Source organism: Salvelinus sp. IW2-2015, linkage group LG4q.1:29, assembly GCF_002910315.2.
Source record: "Salvelinus sp. IW2-2015 linkage group LG4q.1:29, ASM291031v2, whole genome shotgun sequence".
NCBI lineage: Eukaryota > Metazoa > Chordata > Actinopteri > Salmoniformes > Salmonidae > Salvelinus > Salvelinus sp. IW2-2015.
In genome coordinates this window covers 52,377,588-52,399,150 of record NC_036842.1, presented here as the reverse complement: position 1 = coordinate 52,399,150, position 21,563 = coordinate 52,377,588, and the positions used below count along the sequence as shown (strand labels likewise).

Genomic DNA, 21,563 nt, shown 5'->3' with positions numbered 1-21,563 from the left:
CTATTCTTAGTAAATCGTGCATCACGGCTCCTTCTGTCTGACTCGTATTGAATCGTCGAAGAGGGCCTCTAAACAGTACATACAGATTATATAGGCAACAAGCAAAGTAGGTTGATCTTGTCGTCTGGCCTTCCGATTGGTCGATCTGGGTCGTGGGTAGTCCTGTTCGGCCTGATGTCGACATTCCATTGGCTTTTCACACAGTTCTTTGTCCTAGTCACATCCAAAGGCATCCTGCATGTGCGTTTTTTTCACAGGCCCTATCATGGGGGAGGGGATTTTTACATATCAATAAAAGGCCTTATTATATAATAATCCACCTCGTCCTATGTCTCTACTTGATCTCCTGTCTCCAATAAACGTTTTACTAACAACCACCCTATTCACTTAGCTCTCATCAGGACCCCAGACTGCCTGAACGTAATTAAAAATGTTCCCAACGCTCACCTTCAGAGAGTCCACAGCCTGTCTCAGCTCCTGCATCTCCTTCTCTCTCTCCTGGATTCTCTGCTGGGATTTCAGATTATTTTCCCCCAACTGCTTCTGCAGAGAATATTATCATATGCATAAAACAAATAGTTTACTATCAGGTAGGCCACTGTGCATCTGACAAGATACCCAGAAAACAAAGGCGTTTTTGTCTGACGTTGAAGCCATCTACACTTTTAGTTCTGAAGGAACCGGTTCAAGGAACGGAACCTGAAACTGGAAAATAAGTAATTTTTCAAGGAATCGAAACAGAACCGGGCCAAAGTAATCTCTAGCGTTCCGGAAGTGGAACTGTTATTTTCACATCTTAAGAGCAGCATAATGTTATTTTTTGTTTCTAATGTCTAGTATATAATTCTGTAATTCAGTGAAATGTATGATGCTAGTAATGGCAAAAGCACATGTCTATTCACACCATGATGTTCAGCACTTCAAGCCAAGCCCCCTTCGTGTCCACGCCTCTGGCTCTCTCACCCCTTTGAAATGTCAGCTGCATCTCCCGCTCAAACATCTGACTCGTCAAGCGTGCAACCACTAGCTTAATGGTCTGAAAACTATTGTCAGCTCAAACGGGTTGGGCTTCGCACTGATTGGATGACCCCTTTTCAAATTGAACCTCATCATTCTGTTTTGTATGAGGAACCAGAGACATCAACCTATCAGATGAAACATGTTAAAACAGATTATGTAAAAATCTTTTTTGCTAGTTAAACTACGTGTCTCTACCCTGCTTCTTACGTCTATTCTCACTCGCTGGCCAGGATGCCAGGCTAAAAGAGATGAACAAATGTATTGTGTGATTTGACTGTTCTCATCTTTACCTGTTTTTCAGTCCTTTCTTCTGCAGCAGCGACTATATCATGGCCTTTATGATCATCCATCACACACAGCAGACAGATACACTGCTGATCTGTACGGCAGTAAACCTCCAGCAGTTTGTCATGGCGAGTGCAAATCTTCTCCTGTAGACAAGTGGCATCAATCAACTTGTGTTTTTTYCCTTGGTTGAGGTCATTGTGAAGTTTTAGGTGAGTCTCACAGTAAGAGGCAAGACACAGCAGACAGGACTTGACAGCTTTGAGGTTTCTCCCAGCACAGATGTCACACCCCACATCTAAAGGTCCAGCATAACAGCAAGCAGGAGGAGCAGCTTGGAGTCCGGTCTTCTTCAGTTTCTCCACCAATTCGTTCAGTAGAGTATTTTTCCCCAGAACAGGTCTTGGGGTGAAGGTCTGCCTGCACTGGGGACAGCTGTAGACACCTTTCCGATCATCCTGATCCCAGCTTTCTTTAATGCAGCCCATACAGTAACTGTGTCCACAGGCAGTAGTCACTGGATCCTTCAGTGGATCCAGACAGATTGAACAGGTAATCAAATCCTTATCAAAAACAGCTTCTGCCATGGTGAAACACACTCTATCAGACTGAGCAGCAGAGTCAGAGATACGTTTGTAACTGGTTTAACGGTTTGTTCTGAGCAGAAGGTGTGGCTTCCACTGAATTCGAAACTTGGCTTTTGGCCTGGATCTGTGAGTGATCCATAAGATCAGTGTCTGGCCTGCAGAGGGCATCAGAATCCCTATTCGTCAAGTACAGTACATTGACTTGGTGAGTAGGCGCTGCCAGCAATAGACAATGTACTAACAGAATACAGACACAGTCAATATACAATATACTTACAGTAAACATAACATTCTGGAGTAGATGATTTACAGTGAGGATATACAATTTACAGAGGGGATATGCAGAGGAAGGGATGTGGACTTAATAAATATATACAGTACATATACAGTGTAGTGCAAACGCAGTATAGCGCCGATTAGTATTGCGGGTTATTGATGGCAAGGTGCAGTGTTCAGCTCAAATACAAAGTCTCTTAATCCCCATGATATTAGGTCTGTCAGAAGTTGAGTTTCCATTAGAACCTGACCAATACATTGCATCACCGACATTATCGGCCGATATTGGCATTTTAACGCTATATCGGTCGATAATTCCACCAATAACTGATATTCAATAAATAGCTGATCTGAATGCTTGTGGCCATTCTCATGTCATTCTTGTCACAATGTAAGAAATCAACATTGATTCACAACCAGAAAATAAATCCTGATGAAGGTCGATTAGGGTCAAATTWGTGTAAAATCTTTAATCTGTGTCGCATTAAGATCATCAGTGTTGAAGTTTATTTTCATTACAACCAGAGATAATTGTCTTCTCAGAATGATCACCTGGGGCTACTAATCTAACCCTTTTCAATGTGGCAAGGGAGCACATTTTATTCTGTTTTGGCAGAGTGGCTGCKTGACCTCTCTCTGGACACCTCTTCCCAATAGCTAAAACCCTGTACCTTCTGTGCATGTGCTACGGAACGACGCTCAGCTAGTCTCGAAAATCCCATACCTATGGCTGGAACATTGGTCCACTGTGGGAGGCAACCCGTCTGATGCCCCGCCTCTTCTAAAAGATACATTAAAAGCTGGAGGGTTTTATTTGTTGGGGGGGGGGGTCATATTTCAAGTATTTTAATTGTTAAACAAACCAATTACTATAATTTAGCATTCAAGTTGTTACGTAACATTTACCGTAATCATGATACAGATAAAGACTTAGAAAGCTTAAGTTAGCCACTGCACCGAGAGGTCATTTACAATGTAGCCTAGCACTCGAGCTCAAGTCATCCCAACAAAATAAAATGCATATCTGAGAAACAACGGAAAACAATAATACTGAACTCTTCCATGCAGCAACTAACACATTTTGCATGTTAAACAAAAAAAGTCTGCGGTGGTGAGGTTTCAATTAGAAGCTGACCGATATATTGCGTCGCCGAAATGATCTGCTGATATTGTCATTTTAACGCTTTATCGGTATCAGCCGATAATTCCATGATAAGTAATATTCAATAAATAGGATGGGGGAAAAAGGGTATCTCAAGCTGATCTGAATGTTTGCGGCCATTCTCATCATGTCACAATGTAAGAAATCAACATTAGCAGCATATTTCTTGGACAACTGCTCTTCTGAATGGCAATTTAGGAGAATTCAATGTGGAAAATGACACTTTCATTTCCCTGCTGTAAAACAGTATATCAGYAGATATATCCGTATCGGTAGGTTTTGTCCCTCAAAAATCAGACCCAAATAACCATATCGGTCAGGCTCTAGTTTTAATAGGGTAAATAACACTGAGGTGTGTTACTAAAAAATKTAACCATATTTTGGTAGGCCGTACTATTGCGATTAGCTGGCTTGCAATAGGCTTACCCATGACCAACAAAGCTCACTACCTCTTTAAATGAGTGAATATTTCCAAGCTCAACCATTATTAATGAGAGACTCCTGTGCACACAAACACAAACAAATGACTAGCTGGGTGCAGTCCTCCTGTGGTCAGTAATTAAGGATTCAGTACTTGAACACAGATTCAAGTATCTTCTTCATTGTTAGTGGCGAGTGATGGACAAGCGTGTCTACAAAAGGGATCTTTGAACACAATCTTGGCGGTTACAGGTGAACAGTAGTCAGTGTGCTGGTTTAAATCCTGACCATCAAATCAGCTTCTGATTCAGAACCGACAAACCAGATAACTGGTCAAAACTCCAAAAGCCAAATCAATCACATTGACCTGCTGCTGCTTCTATCTACTCTACGGGTACCGAGTAGAGCTCTAGGCCTGGGTTACGGAGGCTCTACTCTGCCAGCCCTGAGTAGAACCCTAGGCCTGGGTTACGAAGGCTCTACTCTTCAGGTACTGAGTAGAGCCCTAAGCCTGGGCTTACTCTGCAGGCACTGAGTCGGGGCCCTCGTCCCTCAGCATGTCCGTTTCAGGGCTAGGCAGGCCTTGGTCAGAGGTGGGCGTGTCGGCCTGCTCCTGGGAGAGGTCTTCGGAAAACCGGCTTACATTCGGGGAAATGACGTCGGGGCTCGTGTCACATGACTCGGTGCTCTGCCCCGACATGGTGGCGGCGATCATCGTGGCGACACTGGGCGGGATGGGATCAAACTCGTCGTCCTCCAGGACCGGCGACTCGTGGACGTCTGTGAGGGAGAGACTCAGGGTGACTCTCGATAGTCTAAAGTTAGCCGTCGCATCTCTACATTAATTGGAGAAAAAAAACATCACAGGGGAAAGCAAGTCACCACTAATTTCTTTCCCCATTGTGCAGATGGAGGAAGAAAGAACAGGACTTAATAATATTAAGATGCACCCTCAGAGGCACTGAGGAAACAGACTTACTGAATATGGAATCAAAACATTGAATTACGTTGCGTCAAATACTTTCGAAAATGTCGGATATGTGTAGGTCTAATTAACAAGACGAATAAACTACTGTACTGTGAAAAATGCCTGAATGTGTAACTATTTACAGTAAACAACTTGTCTGTCTGCCAATGTTGCCGTCATGACTGTAAAATGTCAAACTCACTGCTGAAGGCCTCTGGGTACTGCTTGGCGATCTTGCCCTTTAAAGTCCTGCGTGGACAGATAAAACCATGAATATGTGGATTATGTTCACAGAACAGAAAGAAACCACGAGCTAGAGTGAAAATTGGACAAGAGACAGTATGTGACTGACCGTCACAGTCAGATGAAAGTTTCCATTCGTAGTTAGTATAATATGTACTTGGAGGAAGTATACAATCCACCAAGAAAATAGTTATTAAACAACCCCTTGCCACTTCCCCTAAACACTTTGCGTAGATCTGAAAATTTGATAGGTATGAAAGTAGTTCCCATCTTGTCCCCTGATAGGCTGGGTGGAGACATTACCATATTGCTTACACTTATCCAACCCGTGTCAGATCTACAGAAAGGATTTCGGGGTAAGGCTTGGGGATGTTTTTGTATGTAGGGTATAAGGRGTCTAGAGGCCGGGTCTAGGGGTAGCCTCATTGTCTTACGTCAGATAGCGTGACGGCAACGGCGTGTCGTGTCAGAATGACGCCATCTGTCAGAAGACAATGGGGGTAGTATTAGGATGGGTCCATCACCTGATTCTCCTAAAGATGCTGTCCAAGTCCTTCTTCATCTCCACCAGGGTGCGCGTGTGAAGCAGGAAGTGTTCGTTCATCTGCTGCAGCCGCACGTTGGAAAGTCCATTGAAGTTGATCAGCATCTCATTGGTCTTCTCAAAGCGGTCCAGCCTGGGAGAGGAGCCAATGTGACGAGCAAGATAAAATAGGCTCTATTATATGGATAATATGAAATTAATGGTGTCCCATTTGTGTTAGTCTTTGGCAAAGCTGTGCCTGTTTTGCCACAGTCTGCACAAGCTGACTAACAGGATTGAGTGTCAAGGAAATGAGTAGGTCTAGACTGTTTTGTTGGTGTAATAAAATCACCTCAGATCTGATTGACCCAAAATGAACCAATGTTGTGCTGTATTTGACTATTGTAACATATTACAGTGAGTGCAAGGCCATCCATCAAGACCCCATGCAGCCAGCTAGTCTGCTCTCTATGTTAGTGTTTCCCAACTCCARTCCTCAAATAGCCCCAACMGTACAACTTTTTATTGTAGCCCTGGACAAGCACACGAGTTGAATGAGGTATGTTTGTTCGGAGCAATAACAAAAATGTGCGCTGAAGTTGGGAAACATTGCTCTGTGTGAGAAATAGCAATGCTCCCAGCAGATATAGGATGTTCTCCGTGCAGCATTCCGTACTGTTACTCACATGTGCCTCTGGGCTTGGATAATGGCGTTGACATCCTCAGAGTTTACCATGCTAAGCATTCTGTTACAGAACATTCCAGAAGCTGTGGGTTCCATGGTGCTGATGATTAATGGAAAGCATTTGGAAAACATACACCATCAACACTGTGAAGACATGAATGTCAAACAGCTAGGCGTTTGCATTACAAAGTTCAACAAATATGAGCCTGGTAGGGAGCAGGCCTATCATAGTCAAGAAATGCTATGAAGCAGTTACCTTGTTAGCACTGGCAAGATACAAGGCTTATTATGCGTTCGGTTAGTTTGCTTAACAACACTGAACAAAAATATAAATGCAACAATTTCAAAGATTTTACTGAGTTACAGTTCATATAAGGAAATCACTCAATTAAAATAAAATTAATCATGCCCTAATCCATGGATTTCAYATGAGTGGGAATACAGATATGCATCGGTTGGTCACAGATGTCTTAAAAAAAGGTATGGGTGTGGATCAGAAAACCAGTCAGTATCTGGTGTGGCCACCATTTGTCTCATGCAGTGTGACACATCTCCWTCACATAGAGTTGATCAGGGTGTTGATTGTGGCCAGTGGAATGTTGTCCCACTCCTCTTYAATGGCTGTGCAAAGTTGATGGATATTGGCGGGAACTGGAACACACTGTCGTACACATCGATCCAGAACATCCAAACATGCTCAATGGGTGATATGTCTGGTGAGTATGCAGGCCATTGAAGAAGTGGGACATTTTCATCTTCCAGGAATTGTGTAGAAATCCTTGCAACATGGGGCAGTGCATTCTCGTCACTATGTCTGTGCAAATTTCCATCGATAAAATGCAATGGAATGTGTTTGTTGTCCATAGCTTATACCTGCCCATACCATAACCCCACCATAGGGCACTCTGTTCAAAGTTGACATCAGCAAACCACTGCCCAGTACAGTCGAAATCGAGATTAATCCGTGAAGAGCACACTTCTCCAACGTGTCAGTGGCCATTGAAGGTGAGCATTTTCCCACTGAAGTCGGTTACGACGCCRAACTGCAGTCAGGTCAAGACCCTGGTGAGGACGACGAGCACGCAGATGAGCTTCCCTGAGACAGTTTCTGACAGTTTGTGCCAAAATTCTTMRGTWGTGCAAACCCACAGTTCCATCAGCTGTTCAGGTGGCTGGTCTCAGACGATCCCACAGGTGAAGAAGCCGGATGTGGAGGTCCTTGGCTGGCATGGTTACAAGTTTAMGGCTGGTTGGACRTACTGCCAAACAACSTTTGTTAATGGTAGGGAAATTAACATTMAATTATCTGGCAACAGCCCTGGTGGACATTCCTGCAGTCTGCATGCCAMTTGCACGCACCCTCAAAACGTGARTCAGCTGTGGCATGTGTTGTGTGACAAAATTGCACATTTTTGAGTGACAAAGTTGTTCACAATTTGAGAGAGACGTTTTTGTGCGTATGGAAAATGTGTGGGGTCTTTTATTTCAGCTCATGRACGTTGCGTTTATATTATTGTTCAGTGTGCTAAAGCTAGCTGGCTAACATACTAACGTTACCTAACTATGACGGACTAGACTATAGACAGTACACGTAACGTCACCGAGAACAAGCTTAGTTATACAAATATTTGGTAACGGTAAGCAGGCTAGACTAACATACTTACGATTAGATATGTCCCAAACTYGTTATATCCGTGAATTTTCTTTAACACTTGAATGGCAATATACACTCTTACATTAAGCTACTGACATTCACTTTCATAACTGGAGCTAGATGTAATTTAGCAGTCTGTGGCAAAGAGAAACATTTATTTCTGGAGAAACTGAACGCTGCACCGCACTTCCGTGTTGTGGAAATGTTGATCACGTGACATAGGARAGGAAAACTGTCATTTCCGGTGGCTTTATGCCAATCACAGCAAACCAAAAGTAGTTATTATAATTMTTTTTACCTTTTTTAGAACTCTAGGCAGGGTTGGGGAGTAACGGATTACGTGTAATTACCGTTTTTTTTGTTTTTTTGTTTTTTTTACATGTAATACGTTAACGGTAACTGTAGTCTTTACATTACTTGCAAAAATATTSTAAACAGATTACAGATACTTTGAAAAACTAGATTACTTCGAAGATTACTTTTAAATTCAGAAAAGTAAAAAAAATATTTGACAATTTTCTGTTTTTTCAATGACATTCAAATCAGCATTGAAAAAAGGCGCAAGTTTAAATTTGTTCCACCTGAGCGAGTCTGACCACAAATCAGAGAMTACTATGATGACACACCAAATGTGTTTGATGGATCGCAGGAAAAGAGCAAGAATAGGCTTTGGTAGGCTACAGTCCAAGAAATGTCTTCCAATGGTGGGACTGCTGTCGTCATCCAAAAATTACCAATTTGAATAAACGCTTGGATGTAAGGATGACAGCAGTTGTGTAGTCTACGGCGATACAGATATCACTTATTATTGATATCTACATAGCGCATTGATGTGAATCACACTGATGCTCTCTCATTTAGCTATTTGCGCCYTACGGATTGTGGTTGTTGTGGATGGCTGTTCACAAATCTAAATGTGTATTTGAWCCTAATAATGGTTGAATTCAAGACGTTTAAACTGCCTATCAATCATTGTTTTGGAAACCAGTGGACAGCCAGTGAAAAATGCGCTCTTGCTACATCTGCATAGTGCGGATCCAAACCCATGGAATAAAAGTGGGGCTTTTATTGCTCAATCTAATTCATGCTGATAAAAAAAACACATTGGCCTAAGGGACACATTCTCACACTTGCACACTTTTGATAGACTTAAAGGGGAAATCTGTAGTTGCTACATCCGTTTTTGGATTTATCAATMATTTTTATATCATGGATGGTCAGTCCTTGCATCCATAGCTCTGTCTATTAATCTGAGAGTGGTTACATTTCTCCAGGCCCATCCCTCAGTTTTTTCATAAAACAGAGGCGGGGTGTCGGTTTGTTATTGTTTCATCTGTGGATTTGCCCTTTAAACAGCTGAATATTATTAAGATTTCAAAGTGTCACCAACAAAAAGGTTAACAGCATATGGCATTCATTTTTCACATGTAAATAGCACTTTTCAGTAGTGCTCAAAGCATGCCATTCCATGAGTGCAGCATTTATTCTTCAACTCGAATCAATGAGCCCAATCAGTCCTCCATGACAACAAAATCATGAACAACAGAGTAGGGCTRGCTAATAAGTCCTTAGTTTTGGGGTCATGCTCAGGTGTAACAATTTGGCTAATCTGTACTTCCATATTTCCAAGTCCTATTCTTGAAGATCAAGTGGAATAACATTTACTGTAATGACTGGAATTCTGATAGACTTTGGTTTTTATAATAATAGGGCACAATATACCATATTACAGAATAAAATAAAACAGAGAAGTGGCCACTCTGGTTTGGGTGTCCTCTGCAAAACGGCGTCGCCTTAAGCAAGTGGTCACATATCGTTCTGGGTTCCACTGCACAAGAGGGGTCCATGGAGTTTTAGGCAGACACAGTGATTTGTTTTTGTATTGATCTTTTACCTACCACCATTTACCTACCTTAGGCTGCTATACATAGGGTATATTGTGCCCACATGTTCAAGCTAGTCAAATCAAAAGTTATTTATGATACAGCTTGTAAGCTACACAATACAATGAAATGCCTACTTGCAATAAAGCTCWCCTTGCAAACAGTGCAATGACATTAAGCTATATGGCTATTTGTATTTACCTACAAATTGCTATACCATATAGCCTAGTTGTAGGCCTATTAGGCTATAGGCCTACTGCAAATTATTGTTGTATGTTCCTGAACTGGCCGATTGGCAGAGCTATCCTTCAACTATTCTTCAGCATCACAATTTGGGTAAACTTCTTTCATTAACGTCATTGCGCATTCCTGGCTCTGTCCTTTCAGCACCTTTCGGTAAAAACRTTCTTTCAGTCCTTTCGCTTACAACGAAATTTCATCCAGATCTGTTGCCTACGCCTTTAATAGTCATACWCATCACTTATTATTAGTATTATTACAAATAGATTATCCATTCTAACAATGGTGCTCGTTTAGTAAAGTTAGATCAAAGAATCAATGTCTCGCAAATGATTCATTTGCATGTTACATAACCAAATATAATAACATAAAATAGTAGGGCTATAACATTACTGCTACACCAAAAACACCTAATTTCTAATGAGATTTTAGGATGGTTAGTAGATGAAGCTGAATAGGCTAGTCACATGTATTTTCTCATACGTCAAAACTCAACAGAGCACCCCTCTAGGCAGAATATATGGTTTGATTGAAAGAAATAACAAAAAAGGCTAAAAGTCTGTTAACACAATCTTTTCAAATTCACTAATTCAAGAACATCTAAATACATATTGCCATGAACCTGATTGAGATCAATTCTAGCCTTTAGTTATCTGTCAGATAGAAATATGAGGTGGCTATTATTACTGTCAAACAGATTTTGTTTGTATGGAAATGTTTTGTAGCCTTTGTTTTGTCTCGTTTCAGAAGTAAATTAACTTGGTGTCACGTTCCTGACCTTATTTCCTTTGTTTAGTATGTGTTTAGTTGGTCAGGACGTGAGCTGGGTGGGTATATTCATGTTTTGTGTCTCATTGGTTTAGGTGTGTCTGATTGGCCTGATATGGTTCTCAATCAGAGGCAGGTGTTTTACGTTGTCTCTGATTGGCAACCATATTTAGGTAGGCTGTGTTCACTGTTTGTTTGTGGGTGATTGTTCCTGTTCGTGCGTTCATGTTCTCAAGTTCAAGACTGTAGCGTCGTTGGTTTTGTTCTGTTTATTGTTTTGTAGTTTGTCAAGTGTTCTTCGTGTTCGTCTTCGTTTATATATTAAAGTATGTATTCAAACCACGCTGCGCTTTGGTCCGATCCTTGCTCCTCCTCAGACGAGCAGGATTACGACGGTCGTTACACTTGGCTAGGTTTCGCCAGTTGATCTAAAGTTAGACAGATAGCTGGCCAAAAGTTTGTTAATGTTCGCTTTTCTTTTTGCCTCAATCACACTAATCCAGAATCAAATGTTAACCATCAGACAAACAATTTAATATTGATATTGTGACGATTTTTCAGTGCAATGTGAGTTTTATTAGGCAGTATGGCAATGAAATGTTATTGATCTGTCAGTTTCCCTAGCTAATTCTCAACTTTTCACACTGACACAGTAATAAACAGGTCTAACGTTGCAGGCTTTAATGTCATGGTGTATGTGAAGCCTGAAATGATAGAGCTGTTTATTACTTTTGGCAAGGTCTCTCTCTAACTGTACATCTACTGGCGAAAGCTAGCCAAGTTCATTTACTTCCGAAACGGAACAAAACAAAGGCTACAAATATCACTATCTGACAGATAACTAGAGGCTAGAGCTGACCTGGCTGTGGTATTCATTCATCTCAGTCGAGAGGGGATAAAACATTAGCTAACGTTACATGTCAGTTACAATACTAGCTCAGCACTGCGAATWAACATAGTTATGTTTTTTTCTGTTACGTTAAACAGCAGTTACCTTGCCAGCTACATCAGTCAACTAAATAGTAGCCAGTTTCTATTCTGCTTGCTTTTACAACTCGGTGAAAGAGCGYSCACACATACACACTGAACTATGCTAAACTCTCCCATGCTGGTCCAGCCAGCCTTYCAGAAGCATTGTTTCACACAGCCCGTCAGCCCGCTCTGTGGTGTCCACATGGTCTTAAATCCAGCCTCAGAGCACTCCAAACAGCATAGCCAACAGCTGAGGCGTCCGCGTGGTCCTAAAAGCCGCTTTTTGTATCACAGTCCAATAATATAACTGGGGGTGGCAAAAATGCAATCTCTCAATGTGTGTGGGACATGACCACCCTGTCCCCAGTGAAAGTTGTGCCCATCATATCTACAGTTAAAGTCGGGAGTTTACATACACCTTAGCCAAATACATATAAACTCAGTTTTTCACAATTCCTGACATTTAATCCAAGTAAAAATTCCCTGTYTTAGGTCAGTTAGGATAACCACTTTATTTTTGAGAATGTGAAATGTCAGAATAAYAGTAGAGAGAATGATTTATTTCAGCTTTTATTTCAAAGTTTACATCAATCAAATGTATTTATAAAGCCCTTCTTACATCAGCTGATGTCACAAAGTGCTGTACAGAAACCCAGCCTAAAACTCCAAACAGCAAGCAAKGCAGGTGTAGAAGCACGGTGGCTAGGAAACTCCCTAGAAAGGCCAGAAACTAGAAAGAAACCTAGAAACGCTTTTTCAGTTCTGCCTACAAATTTTCTATAGTATTGAGGTCAGGGCTTTGTGATGGCCACTCCCATACCTTGACTTTGTTGTCCTTAAGCCATTTTGCCACAACTGTAGAAGTATCTTGGGGTCATTGTCCATTTGGAAGACCGTTTTGCAACCAAGCTTTAACTTTCTGACTGATGTCTTGAGATGTTGCTTCAATATATCCACATAATTTTCCTCCCTCATGATGCCATCCATTTTGTGAAGTGCACCAGTCCCTCCTGCAGCAAAGCACCCCGCAACATGATGCTGCCACCGCCGTGCTTCACGGTTGGGATGGTGTTCATCGGCTTGCAAGCCTCCCCTTTTTCCTCCAAACATAGGTTTTGGAGCAGTGGCTTCTTCCTTGCTGGGCGGCCTTTCGGGTTATGTCGATATAGGACTCGTTTTACTGTGGATATAGATATTTCTGTACCTGTTTTCCTCCAGCATCTTCACAAGGTCCTTTGCTGTTCATTCATCTCTAGGAGACAGAACGCGGTATGAACGCGGCTTCCTGAGTGGTATGACGACTGCGTGGTCCCATGGTGTTTATACTTGCGTACTATTGCTTGTACAGACGAACGGGGTACCTTCAGGCGTTTGAAATTGCTCCCAAGGATGAACCAGACTTGTGGTCTCCAATTTTTTTTTCTGAGGTCTTGGCTGATTTCTTTTGATTTTCTCATGATGTCAAGCAAAGAGGCACTGAGTTTGAAAGTAGGCCTTGAAATACATTCACAGGTACACCTCCAAATGACTCAGTTAGCCTATCAGAAGCTTCTAAAGCCATGACATCATTTTCTGGAATTTTCCATGCAGTTTAAAGGCACAGTCAACTTAGTGATTGAAAACCTCTGACCCACTGGAATTGTGATACAGTGAATTATAAGTGAAATAATCTGTAAACAATTGTTGGAAAAATTACTTGTGTCATGCACACATTAGATGTCCTAACTGACTTGCAAATCCATAGTTTGTTAACAAGAAATTTGTGGGAGTGGTTGAAAAAGGAGTTTTAATGACTCCAACCTAAGTGTATGTAAACTTCCGACTTCAACTGTATATTTTGCTTCAACTCGGGAAAGCATGTAGTTTATTAGGCTACTGATGAAATAAGTTATGAACTTCATAGGGTGGTGAAAGTGCATTGTGATGAGCTTGATGCGCCTTTCCAATAAATAGAGGATCATATTCTGGTGACATGATCGATTCTTGCTGCCATTTACTTTTATTTGTCCATAAATCCCATATCTGCCAATTGTTGGGTGGAGTGGGCACATTCGCGCATACAACTCATATATTGTGACCACACATCAGTAGAATTGAAAAGATTGAAGCCATTTAACTAGTATTTAAAAAGAAATAAATTGGTAGCCTATATTGGAATTTTACAGCAAAAGTTATTTATGTGCACTACGTCACACACAAATCACCTGCAAAAAACTAAATTTGAAAATATCGCATGAAAATCGAGCTATTGAACTCCATACAAAAACTCTTCACTTAGGCACTGCATCGACTCGGGAGGCTAACTACAGACCCGGGTTTGATCCCAGGCTGTGTCACAACCGGCCGGTGTCCATAGGGTGGCGCGCAATTGTCCAGCTTTGTCCGGGGGGGGGGGGGGGGGGGGGGGGCTTTACTTGGGAGTGGTTATAAACTACCCCAAAACAGGCTTAAGGTCCAAGGTTGTTAGCAAAACAGAAGATTGACTCAAAATCACAAATTACTTTTATTGAAAGACTAGTACAAAAAAAGTACATCATGTATAAAACACAAAACATTGCTTTGTCTAGATCTAACTTGGTAAATAAATGCAATTGCATAGCTACAATACATGCATGAAGCACTAAAGCGAAGATTCGACTTGCAGGTCATATGCAACATTACAGGGCAAAGATGAGGAAAGTAAAATTGGAATATAGGCTACCTTAAAAAAAAATAAAAAATAAAAAATCACTGAAATTCATAGTTCAACAGGCTGGATACCTGATACAAAGATACAGGTCCAATCAAATTATTGAACAGTATATTACAGAATAAATTACTACACATTAATGTTGATCAAATAAAAATGAGTATTGTTCCCAAAAATTCACAAATACTGTTAATTGTGAATTTCAGACTAGACTGATTGCTTAAGGACTACATGAAATGCTAACCATATCACAGAACTAACCAACTTTAAATGTGAAATCTAAGTTATTACATAGTGAGAAACCAGCATCAGAATAGTCACATGGGGAAAATGCACAAATACAAATCGAAGTTTATTAGTCACATACAACATGTGCAAACGAACAGTGGAATGCTTATTTATGGGTCCTTTTCCAACAATGCAGAGATAAAATATAAGAATAAAATTAAATAGTGACGAGGAATAAATACAGTGAATAACAAATAAAATAAACATGGCTGTATAGGAAGTAGAAAAKAACATAGCTATAACAGTACACAGGAAGTACCAGTACCGAGTCAATATGAAATAAATAACAAACATTTAATTAGAAAGCCCTCAACCCCCATTGAAATATGTCCATATACATACAATCTTCCCGATAGTATGGATAATTAAAAACTGATTTTAGTGTCCTTTTTATACCACTCRAGTTACAAATAAATGACTAAATAACCTGTTTTGCATTTGAAATTGAATGAATTTAAGTGTGCTTTGGTTTTTGTTTGATAATGTAGGCTAGTATATCGTAGTTGCTTAACTAACCAAGGAATGATGAATTCTAAGTTTTGAACATGATAGTAAGTCCTCAAAAGTATAAAATGCCTAAATAACAATCAATAGAATTGACATATGTATCATGAAGTTTAAATTATACGGAAGTCCTGCAGACAAAATAAAAATAGAATATAAAAGAAAATAAAAATTCTACAGAATAACAAAAAAAAAAAACTGTTTTTGACAACAGGGGTGGACAGATCGAGTTGTGCTGATGTGGGTTATTTCATTGCATTGTAGGTCTAAGTTGTTGCAGTAGATCCMCTATGTGTGTGGTAATGACATAATCATGTCCCATTATTGACAGTAATAAACAAAAAAGTATCCAGCTAGGCCTCTAGGAGGAATAGTTCACGATCTACAGGTTACTATTGTATTTGCTGATTTATAATATGGTGAAGACATTTTTTATATATAATATATAAATAAAAAATACTTTGGGGCATTGGGTCTGGAAAACAAGAGCAAGATTTCAAATAAGAGTAATATGCTTTTAAGGCCATGAAATAGCTTATTTGACTCATGCATCTGATCTAAAGATCTTTTGGATGAGAGGGGTTATTTCTTCGGCATTTACGCAAAGCACACTAGTGTTGCTTTACTTCATTTTTAAAACCTTAGGCCTCCACTGCAAACGTTAACATAATAAGCAGCAGAAAACTCAAACTACCTATCTAGCACTAACTATTGCCTTAAAAATGGGACATTTCACCATTTTCAACTTCATATTCATCATCTCCACCACCCAAACATCAACATACTGTATATAAAAACAGCCCATTTCTATATTTTGTAGTAACAAAAGATGAGGACATCATTCGGGAAACACTTTTGAAATTGGTCGCGTTCCTCTGCCCAGGCATTGTTGACACCTGCCAGATCTTACAACACCTGGACAGGTATTTTACGTATAAGCTAACCACATAATAATAATAATAATATACATATAAAAACGTCTGCTAAAGTCCAGATGACATCATCCATAATAATATGATATTTTCTGGTGTGCATCTTTTTGAGTACACAAAAGAAAGAAACGCCGTTTACACACGGATGTTGGTGTGGTGCTGGAGATGATGAATATGAAGTTTCAATTTGAACATTTTCCCTTAATATCATCCCTAAGTACCAAAACTGACAAAACACTAGCACTGCCTTCCCTCACTAAATTAAGGCTGGTGTATTGGCTGTTGGTGCTGTGAACAGSCTCTCGACCGTGGCCCATGTAGAAATACATACAGGCCCATATATACAGAATAGATAAATATAGTGTGAATGTGAATTTGTTTCACGATAATACAAGTGCTACTGTACGGCTGTTACCTGTTAATTAAGGTATTCTGCCGATCAGTCAAAACTACAGCATTTTATGTCAAGGAGAAAAACACCAAGAGGTGTCCGAACATCTGGGTTGTGTTCATAAGGCACCAAACGGAAGAAAATGGATTTGCAACACRGAGTGGACTACATGGACTTGCCCAATAATAAAATGCTCATTTTCCGTTGCAAAACGTTTTCAAAYATTTTCCGTTGCATGCCCAAGCCTAATGAAGACGAACCCAGGACAATACTAAGTACAACAAGACCAGATGAATTGGGAAAAACTAGTCCATATGCCTCAGTCAGTCTATAAGTTACAAAWCAAACAAAATGACGGGATTCAGCTGCTCGCTGACTAAAGGCAATCAGCGGTAACTTCTTCTTGTAAGAGCTTGTAAACCAGAAGCACTCYGTAGGCTTCCTCAAAGATGCTCACACTGTGGTGCAATATCGCCAGTCTTCCTCCTCAACCTCCACTTTGGTCTGAGATGTTGTCATGATGACCTGTAGCTGAGGACTCTCTGAGCTCTCCTGGCTGTTTGACCTCACCTCCTCTTTCTCCACCTCGTCTTCCTTCCTCACCACCACCTCCTCCGCCACTTCTACCTCTTCCACAACCTCCTCCTCTTCTTCCTCCTCCTCCTCCTCCTCCAGCTCCTGCCGCTGCTGTTGCCGTTTCTTGCGGCAGCAGGGCTTGAAGAGGTGAGGGTCGATGAGCACCTCCCCAAAGCGGCCCTTGTAGATGATCCCACAACACACCTTCTGCCTGGAGGAGGAGCAAAGGAACATGAGATTATTCATGTAATACTGATACAGYTTATGCAACCATACAAGATATGGTAAATTATTGTTACAGCGACGAATGCATATGTGCATATAAAATAAATAAAGTCTTAGATGGCTCATGTTTCCTTTTGTTCCATTTCTCTCTTATCTGAGTACCAAAGCATCTGGTGAAGATGAAGGACACTTCCAGGCTGGATATTACAGACAGTGTTTTGATTGGAGGGGACTGCGGCCTTACCTCTTCCAGTAGGTGAGGTCCAGGAAGGAGAAGACAGGGGAGCGGCTGGAGCCAGGGGAGAGCTCTGTGTCGGAGCCCTCATCTGAAGGGTTGCTGTAGCTGGGAGACTGGGCCGGGGAGGCACTGGACGTGGTGCTGTGGGCATCAGAGTCTGGAGGGGGGACGGGGACGGGTAGAACCATAGATGTAGAAGGCTATACTGTAGTGTACATCATTGGGTAGACTGAAGAAGGAGTATGTTCAGATTGGTCATGTCGCACAATGTTTGAATCTCACCCTTCCGGATTATGTAGATATTTAGGCTACGTTATAAAGATACTTGTGAAATGAAAAAAATATTGTCTGACTCAGTGCCTCAACATCTGAAAAGCACTGAGATTGGGTCTTACGGTTGCATTGATCTATTACTGAATAAGCTAAACGGACCTAAAAGTGGTCAAACCTTAATATGTTTATGGGGCACTGTGAACAGGACTTACTGTTCCTCTTTAGCTCTTTCTGCAGTCGGCTAATCTGGATTGGCATGGCTCTCTTGGAGAGGGACTTCCGTTTCTTTGGCCTGGAGGAAATCTTTAGGCTGGGGCCTCCTCGGGCATCAACCACCTAGGATAGGATAGAAGAAAAGAAAATTGAAGAGAGGCAAAGTGAAGAGAGAAGTGGAGAGGCGCTCCCATCAATTTTTTTTCTTCTTAACCATTTCCAACAGGCAGGTGAGTAGTGAGGAGCAGATGTAGACAGAAAATGTGGAGCTTACGTGATTCCAGTTTTTCTTAGACCCCACTGGGAGTTTCTTACATCGTTTCACCAGGAGTACACAGGCATTGCAGATTTCTCCAGACCGAGTTCCACATAATCTACATGTGGGGAAAAYATGTAAAATATGGGTTAAGCAGGACAATGTGAACAATGTAAATATTATGGATGTTCATAATGACATTACATTTAGCTTACCAGGAGGAACACAATTTCTGACCATTTTACAGTAATTCACATGTAGCTGTCCACTCATTAGGGATAATAATATTTTGTTAATTTTTAGAGTGTGTTTGGGAGGCAGCAGTCCACCGATTTGCTGCACAGGCCCCATGTATAATTATGCACTGAGTGCTATGGAAAGAGAACTCAATGTGTGATATTTGATTGACTGCTCAGTTTATTTTTTTCTGTTTTACAACGCCTGCAGTCATTCTACTTTTGCAAGAATGCATAGATGTCGAAATCTGCTATAAGGGCGCGGTAACTGTCAGATATCCTTGCTTACCCGAAACAGCTCGTGAAGTCATTCTCGTACCGCTTGCTGTCGGTGAAGCGTGAGCTGGAGGACTTGGCGCGGCAGATGCAACAGCCGTCTAAACTCCGGTACATCTTTGGCTTGTGAAAGCCAAACATCTGTTTTCAAAAACACAAAACAGCAAAGGCATTTGCAGTTTAATATATATTTAAAAAAAATGGTACAAATCATTATGAAAGGGAATGGCCTATAATAAGATATGGTTATGGTCAATTTTGTTCAAAAGTCATTTATTTGCAAAAGATTCAGCCTATGTACCAACCAGCGGAACAACAGGTTACAATTTCAATATTTTTCCCCCTCCATATAGGCTAACTATTGTAATAATGGTTGATAGACATACAATACTTTTCAGAAGTCTCGTGCGTTAAATATATATATATATATATATATATTATTTTTTTTAAATAACGCGCAGCAGATGAAAGTGAGCATCTGCCATGCCCTGACCCAAAAGGAGCGAATATAGGTCAGCTGTCTGTCTGCGTGTCATACAGATAATGTCACCCTACGGCCGCGCTCTTATCGTCTTCGGAGATTTGCATTGCATAGCTGCCGCAGCTATATGGCCAAATATTACATATCCTTAGCTAGGACAAAATTGTAAACTCTGGTTTGATGCTAAAAGACAGACGCAGTAAATGAAATAACCAAGGCTTAAGCTAAGTTTATCTGACCTGCTGCTTGTGTGAATACCTCGTGGTGCAATAAATGTGAAGAAAATGTGGAAGATCGAGTTATTTCTCATTTGCATTTAAAGGAGAAGTATATATTATGTTGCCATGCAAACCCTATCACGATGCGTGGAAGCCTTCAAAATAATCATGCGGCAAAACCGTGAGCCGCGCCCCCTACAGTCTACTTGTTTTGCCATATAAGTAGCAGTCCTTCGGGTCTCTTGACAGTGCAGTGGCACAACCAGACAGTAGCAGGATAATACAGTACGTGACGTAACTCTACATGGCAACAGACTTCAAATGCAGAGAGGGGGTGTGTGTGAGGGCGGGGGACAGGGGGGGTGTGTGTGGAGGAGGCCAGGGGGTGTGTGTGTGGAGGAGGAGGCCCGGGGGTGTGTGTGTGGAGGAGGAAAGGGGGTGTGTGTGTGGGAGGAATGGAGCTTGTGATGTGCTAAATATTTAGAATTTTAAAGTTGTAAAACCGACTAACATCGTTTCATTAAAAACGGCCTATGTTTAAAAACGAAATTAGTCGGTCATGATGAAAAATAACCTTAGCACCGAAGAAAGACTACTGTAAATCGATAGGTTCCCCGCCCACTTACACGAGGAAGCATGGTACAAGAGCAGCCTCATGCGCACCCATTTTAACTGAACCTTTCAACCCACCGTCTGAGTCAATAAACTCGATTATGTCATTGACACAACCGCATTATCAAACTTTTTACATAAAAATAACATAGTCCTCTCTAAAACGAGACAATTTTGTTTTGGAATAGTCGTGTAATGTGATCTTTAGGCTACACATTGTTATTCAGGCGACGTCGCGTCACTGGCCAGTGCAACTCCAAACACYAAATGCGCACGAAGTTCAAAGCTTCGGTTTTTAACAGTGACAACGTAGGTCTACATCAATTATTTTAAAATTGTGGTTTAATCTTGCTATCATTTTTTGTTCGTCGCTATCATTTGGTTAGGCTACTACTTGTTTTGTGATAGACGCATCCGTGTTGACACAMGAGCAATCGCCCGCGTGTTGAAAGCGCACCATCTCCGGTAGGAAGGCAGGCATGATGGAGTATTACTTACGTCAGTAAGTAGTCAAATAAATAGCGGAACATGCACATTTCAACATTGCAAACTAAGTGTACTCGGAGGCTAGGAATCCACCTATTAAGAATCACAACTAAAAATGAGTTAATCGGGAAGACACCATATAACTCGAAATAAAGAGGATAAAATGCGTAGGCCTAAATCTGCTGTTCACTCATTTTTGATATGTTGCAGACTGGGTTTATTTAGTTCACGTTCACCATCAGAAGTCAACAAACAGGCATATTGCTGCAATCGTTTAATTCCCATTTAAACTAACCTATTAAATCCGGTATATATATATAAATAAATAAATATATATATAAAAGGTTAAAAACTAATAAATAGGCTTATAGGCCAATTAATTATGTTTCTCGGACTGTGAAAAATCTGTTAATTGTTCGCCTTCAAGTGGCCAAAACAACTCGGAGCTTGCTTGTTTTGAAGCCTACAATAGCCGAGCAAACTGACACAAAAATGTTGCACATTTTGAGAAGCCTAGACCTGAACAATAGCCAACACAATTCTTACCTTAAATGCAAGTCGAACGTAGCTGATACAAAGTAATAACCTTTAACACGCGTCGTTACAATGTAGCCTAACTACTCTCACAATTCCACAGCATCAGATACCGTTCTCTCTTGTTGATGTCTAGCTCGCTGTGTATGGGACTTGGTAGTTGTGGACTCAGTGCGCGTGCGCTACATCCACGCCTCCATTTTCWGATTTTCTTCAATCAACCTGATTTGCATAAACGGCTGACGTTTCATCGGGTTTGCACTCTGCTGGCGTTATAAGGATGGGAACATTGCGCGGGAACAGGGGGCTCGTCTTTCGTTGCTATGGCACGTTGAAGAATGTAAGCAAAGAGGCGGAGACAATCTTTTACTATGGAACGCCAGATGGCTTGTTAAAATGCATTCGCTTGAGTAATGGCCGTTATAACAAAACATTAGTAACTGGACTAGG

General features: G+C 41.0%; 3 protein-coding genes across 6 annotated transcripts in view; all 3 read right to left on the bottom strand.

Moving 5' to 3' along the window:
* LOC111962131 (tripartite motif-containing protein 16) overlaps positions 1-2,100 on the bottom strand; it is a 12,792-nt gene extending 10,692 nt beyond the window's left edge. For both annotated transcript variants that reach the window (XM_023984979.2, XM_023984980.2), the window contains exons 1-2: positions 1,311-2,100; positions 448-543 (exon numbers count right to left, since the gene is read on the bottom strand). In XM_023984979.2, coding sequence (XP_023840747.1) covers positions 448-543; positions 1,311-1,892 — 678 coding nt within the window. In that variant the 5' untranslated portion in view covers positions 1,893-2,100. The remainder of the gene's footprint in view (positions 1-447; positions 544-1,310) is intronic.
* Positions 2,101-2,182: 82 nt separating this feature from the next.
* LOC111962139 (kxDL motif-containing protein 1-like) lies at positions 2,183-8,024 on the bottom strand. Of its 3 annotated transcripts, none has more exons than XM_023984989.2 (5): positions 7,833-8,024; positions 6,170-6,312; positions 5,485-5,637; positions 4,920-4,966; positions 2,183-4,530 (listed from the first exon to the last, which is right to left on the bottom strand). In XM_023984989.2, the coding sequence occupies exons 2-5, from the start codon at positions 6,298-6,300 to the stop codon at positions 4,268-4,270; spliced, it is 594 nt and encodes a 197-aa protein (XP_023840757.1). In that variant the 5' UTR covers positions 6,301-6,312; positions 7,833-8,024; the 3' UTR covers positions 2,183-4,267. The 3 variants fall into 3 exon arrangements, with proteins under 3 accessions (XP_023840757.1, XP_023840758.1, XP_023840759.1); XM_023984990.2 differs by having other exon boundaries at positions 6,170-6,268; XM_023984991.2 differs by having other exon boundaries at positions 6,170-6,251.
* A 6,145-nt stretch (positions 8,025-14,169) lies between these two features.
* Positions 14,170-21,293, bottom strand: LOC111962134 (SIN3-HDAC complex-associated factor-like). The gene is made up of 6 exons (XM_023984985.2): positions 21,126-21,293; positions 18,796-18,923; positions 18,289-18,388; positions 18,014-18,137; positions 17,535-17,685; positions 14,170-17,276 (listed from the first exon to the last, which is right to left on the bottom strand). The coding sequence occupies exons 2-6, from the start codon at positions 18,921-18,923 to the stop codon at positions 16,943-16,945; spliced, it is 837 nt and encodes a 278-aa protein (XP_023840753.1). The 5' UTR covers positions 21,126-21,293; the 3' UTR covers positions 14,170-16,942.
* Positions 21,294-21,563: the final 270 nt, after the last annotated feature.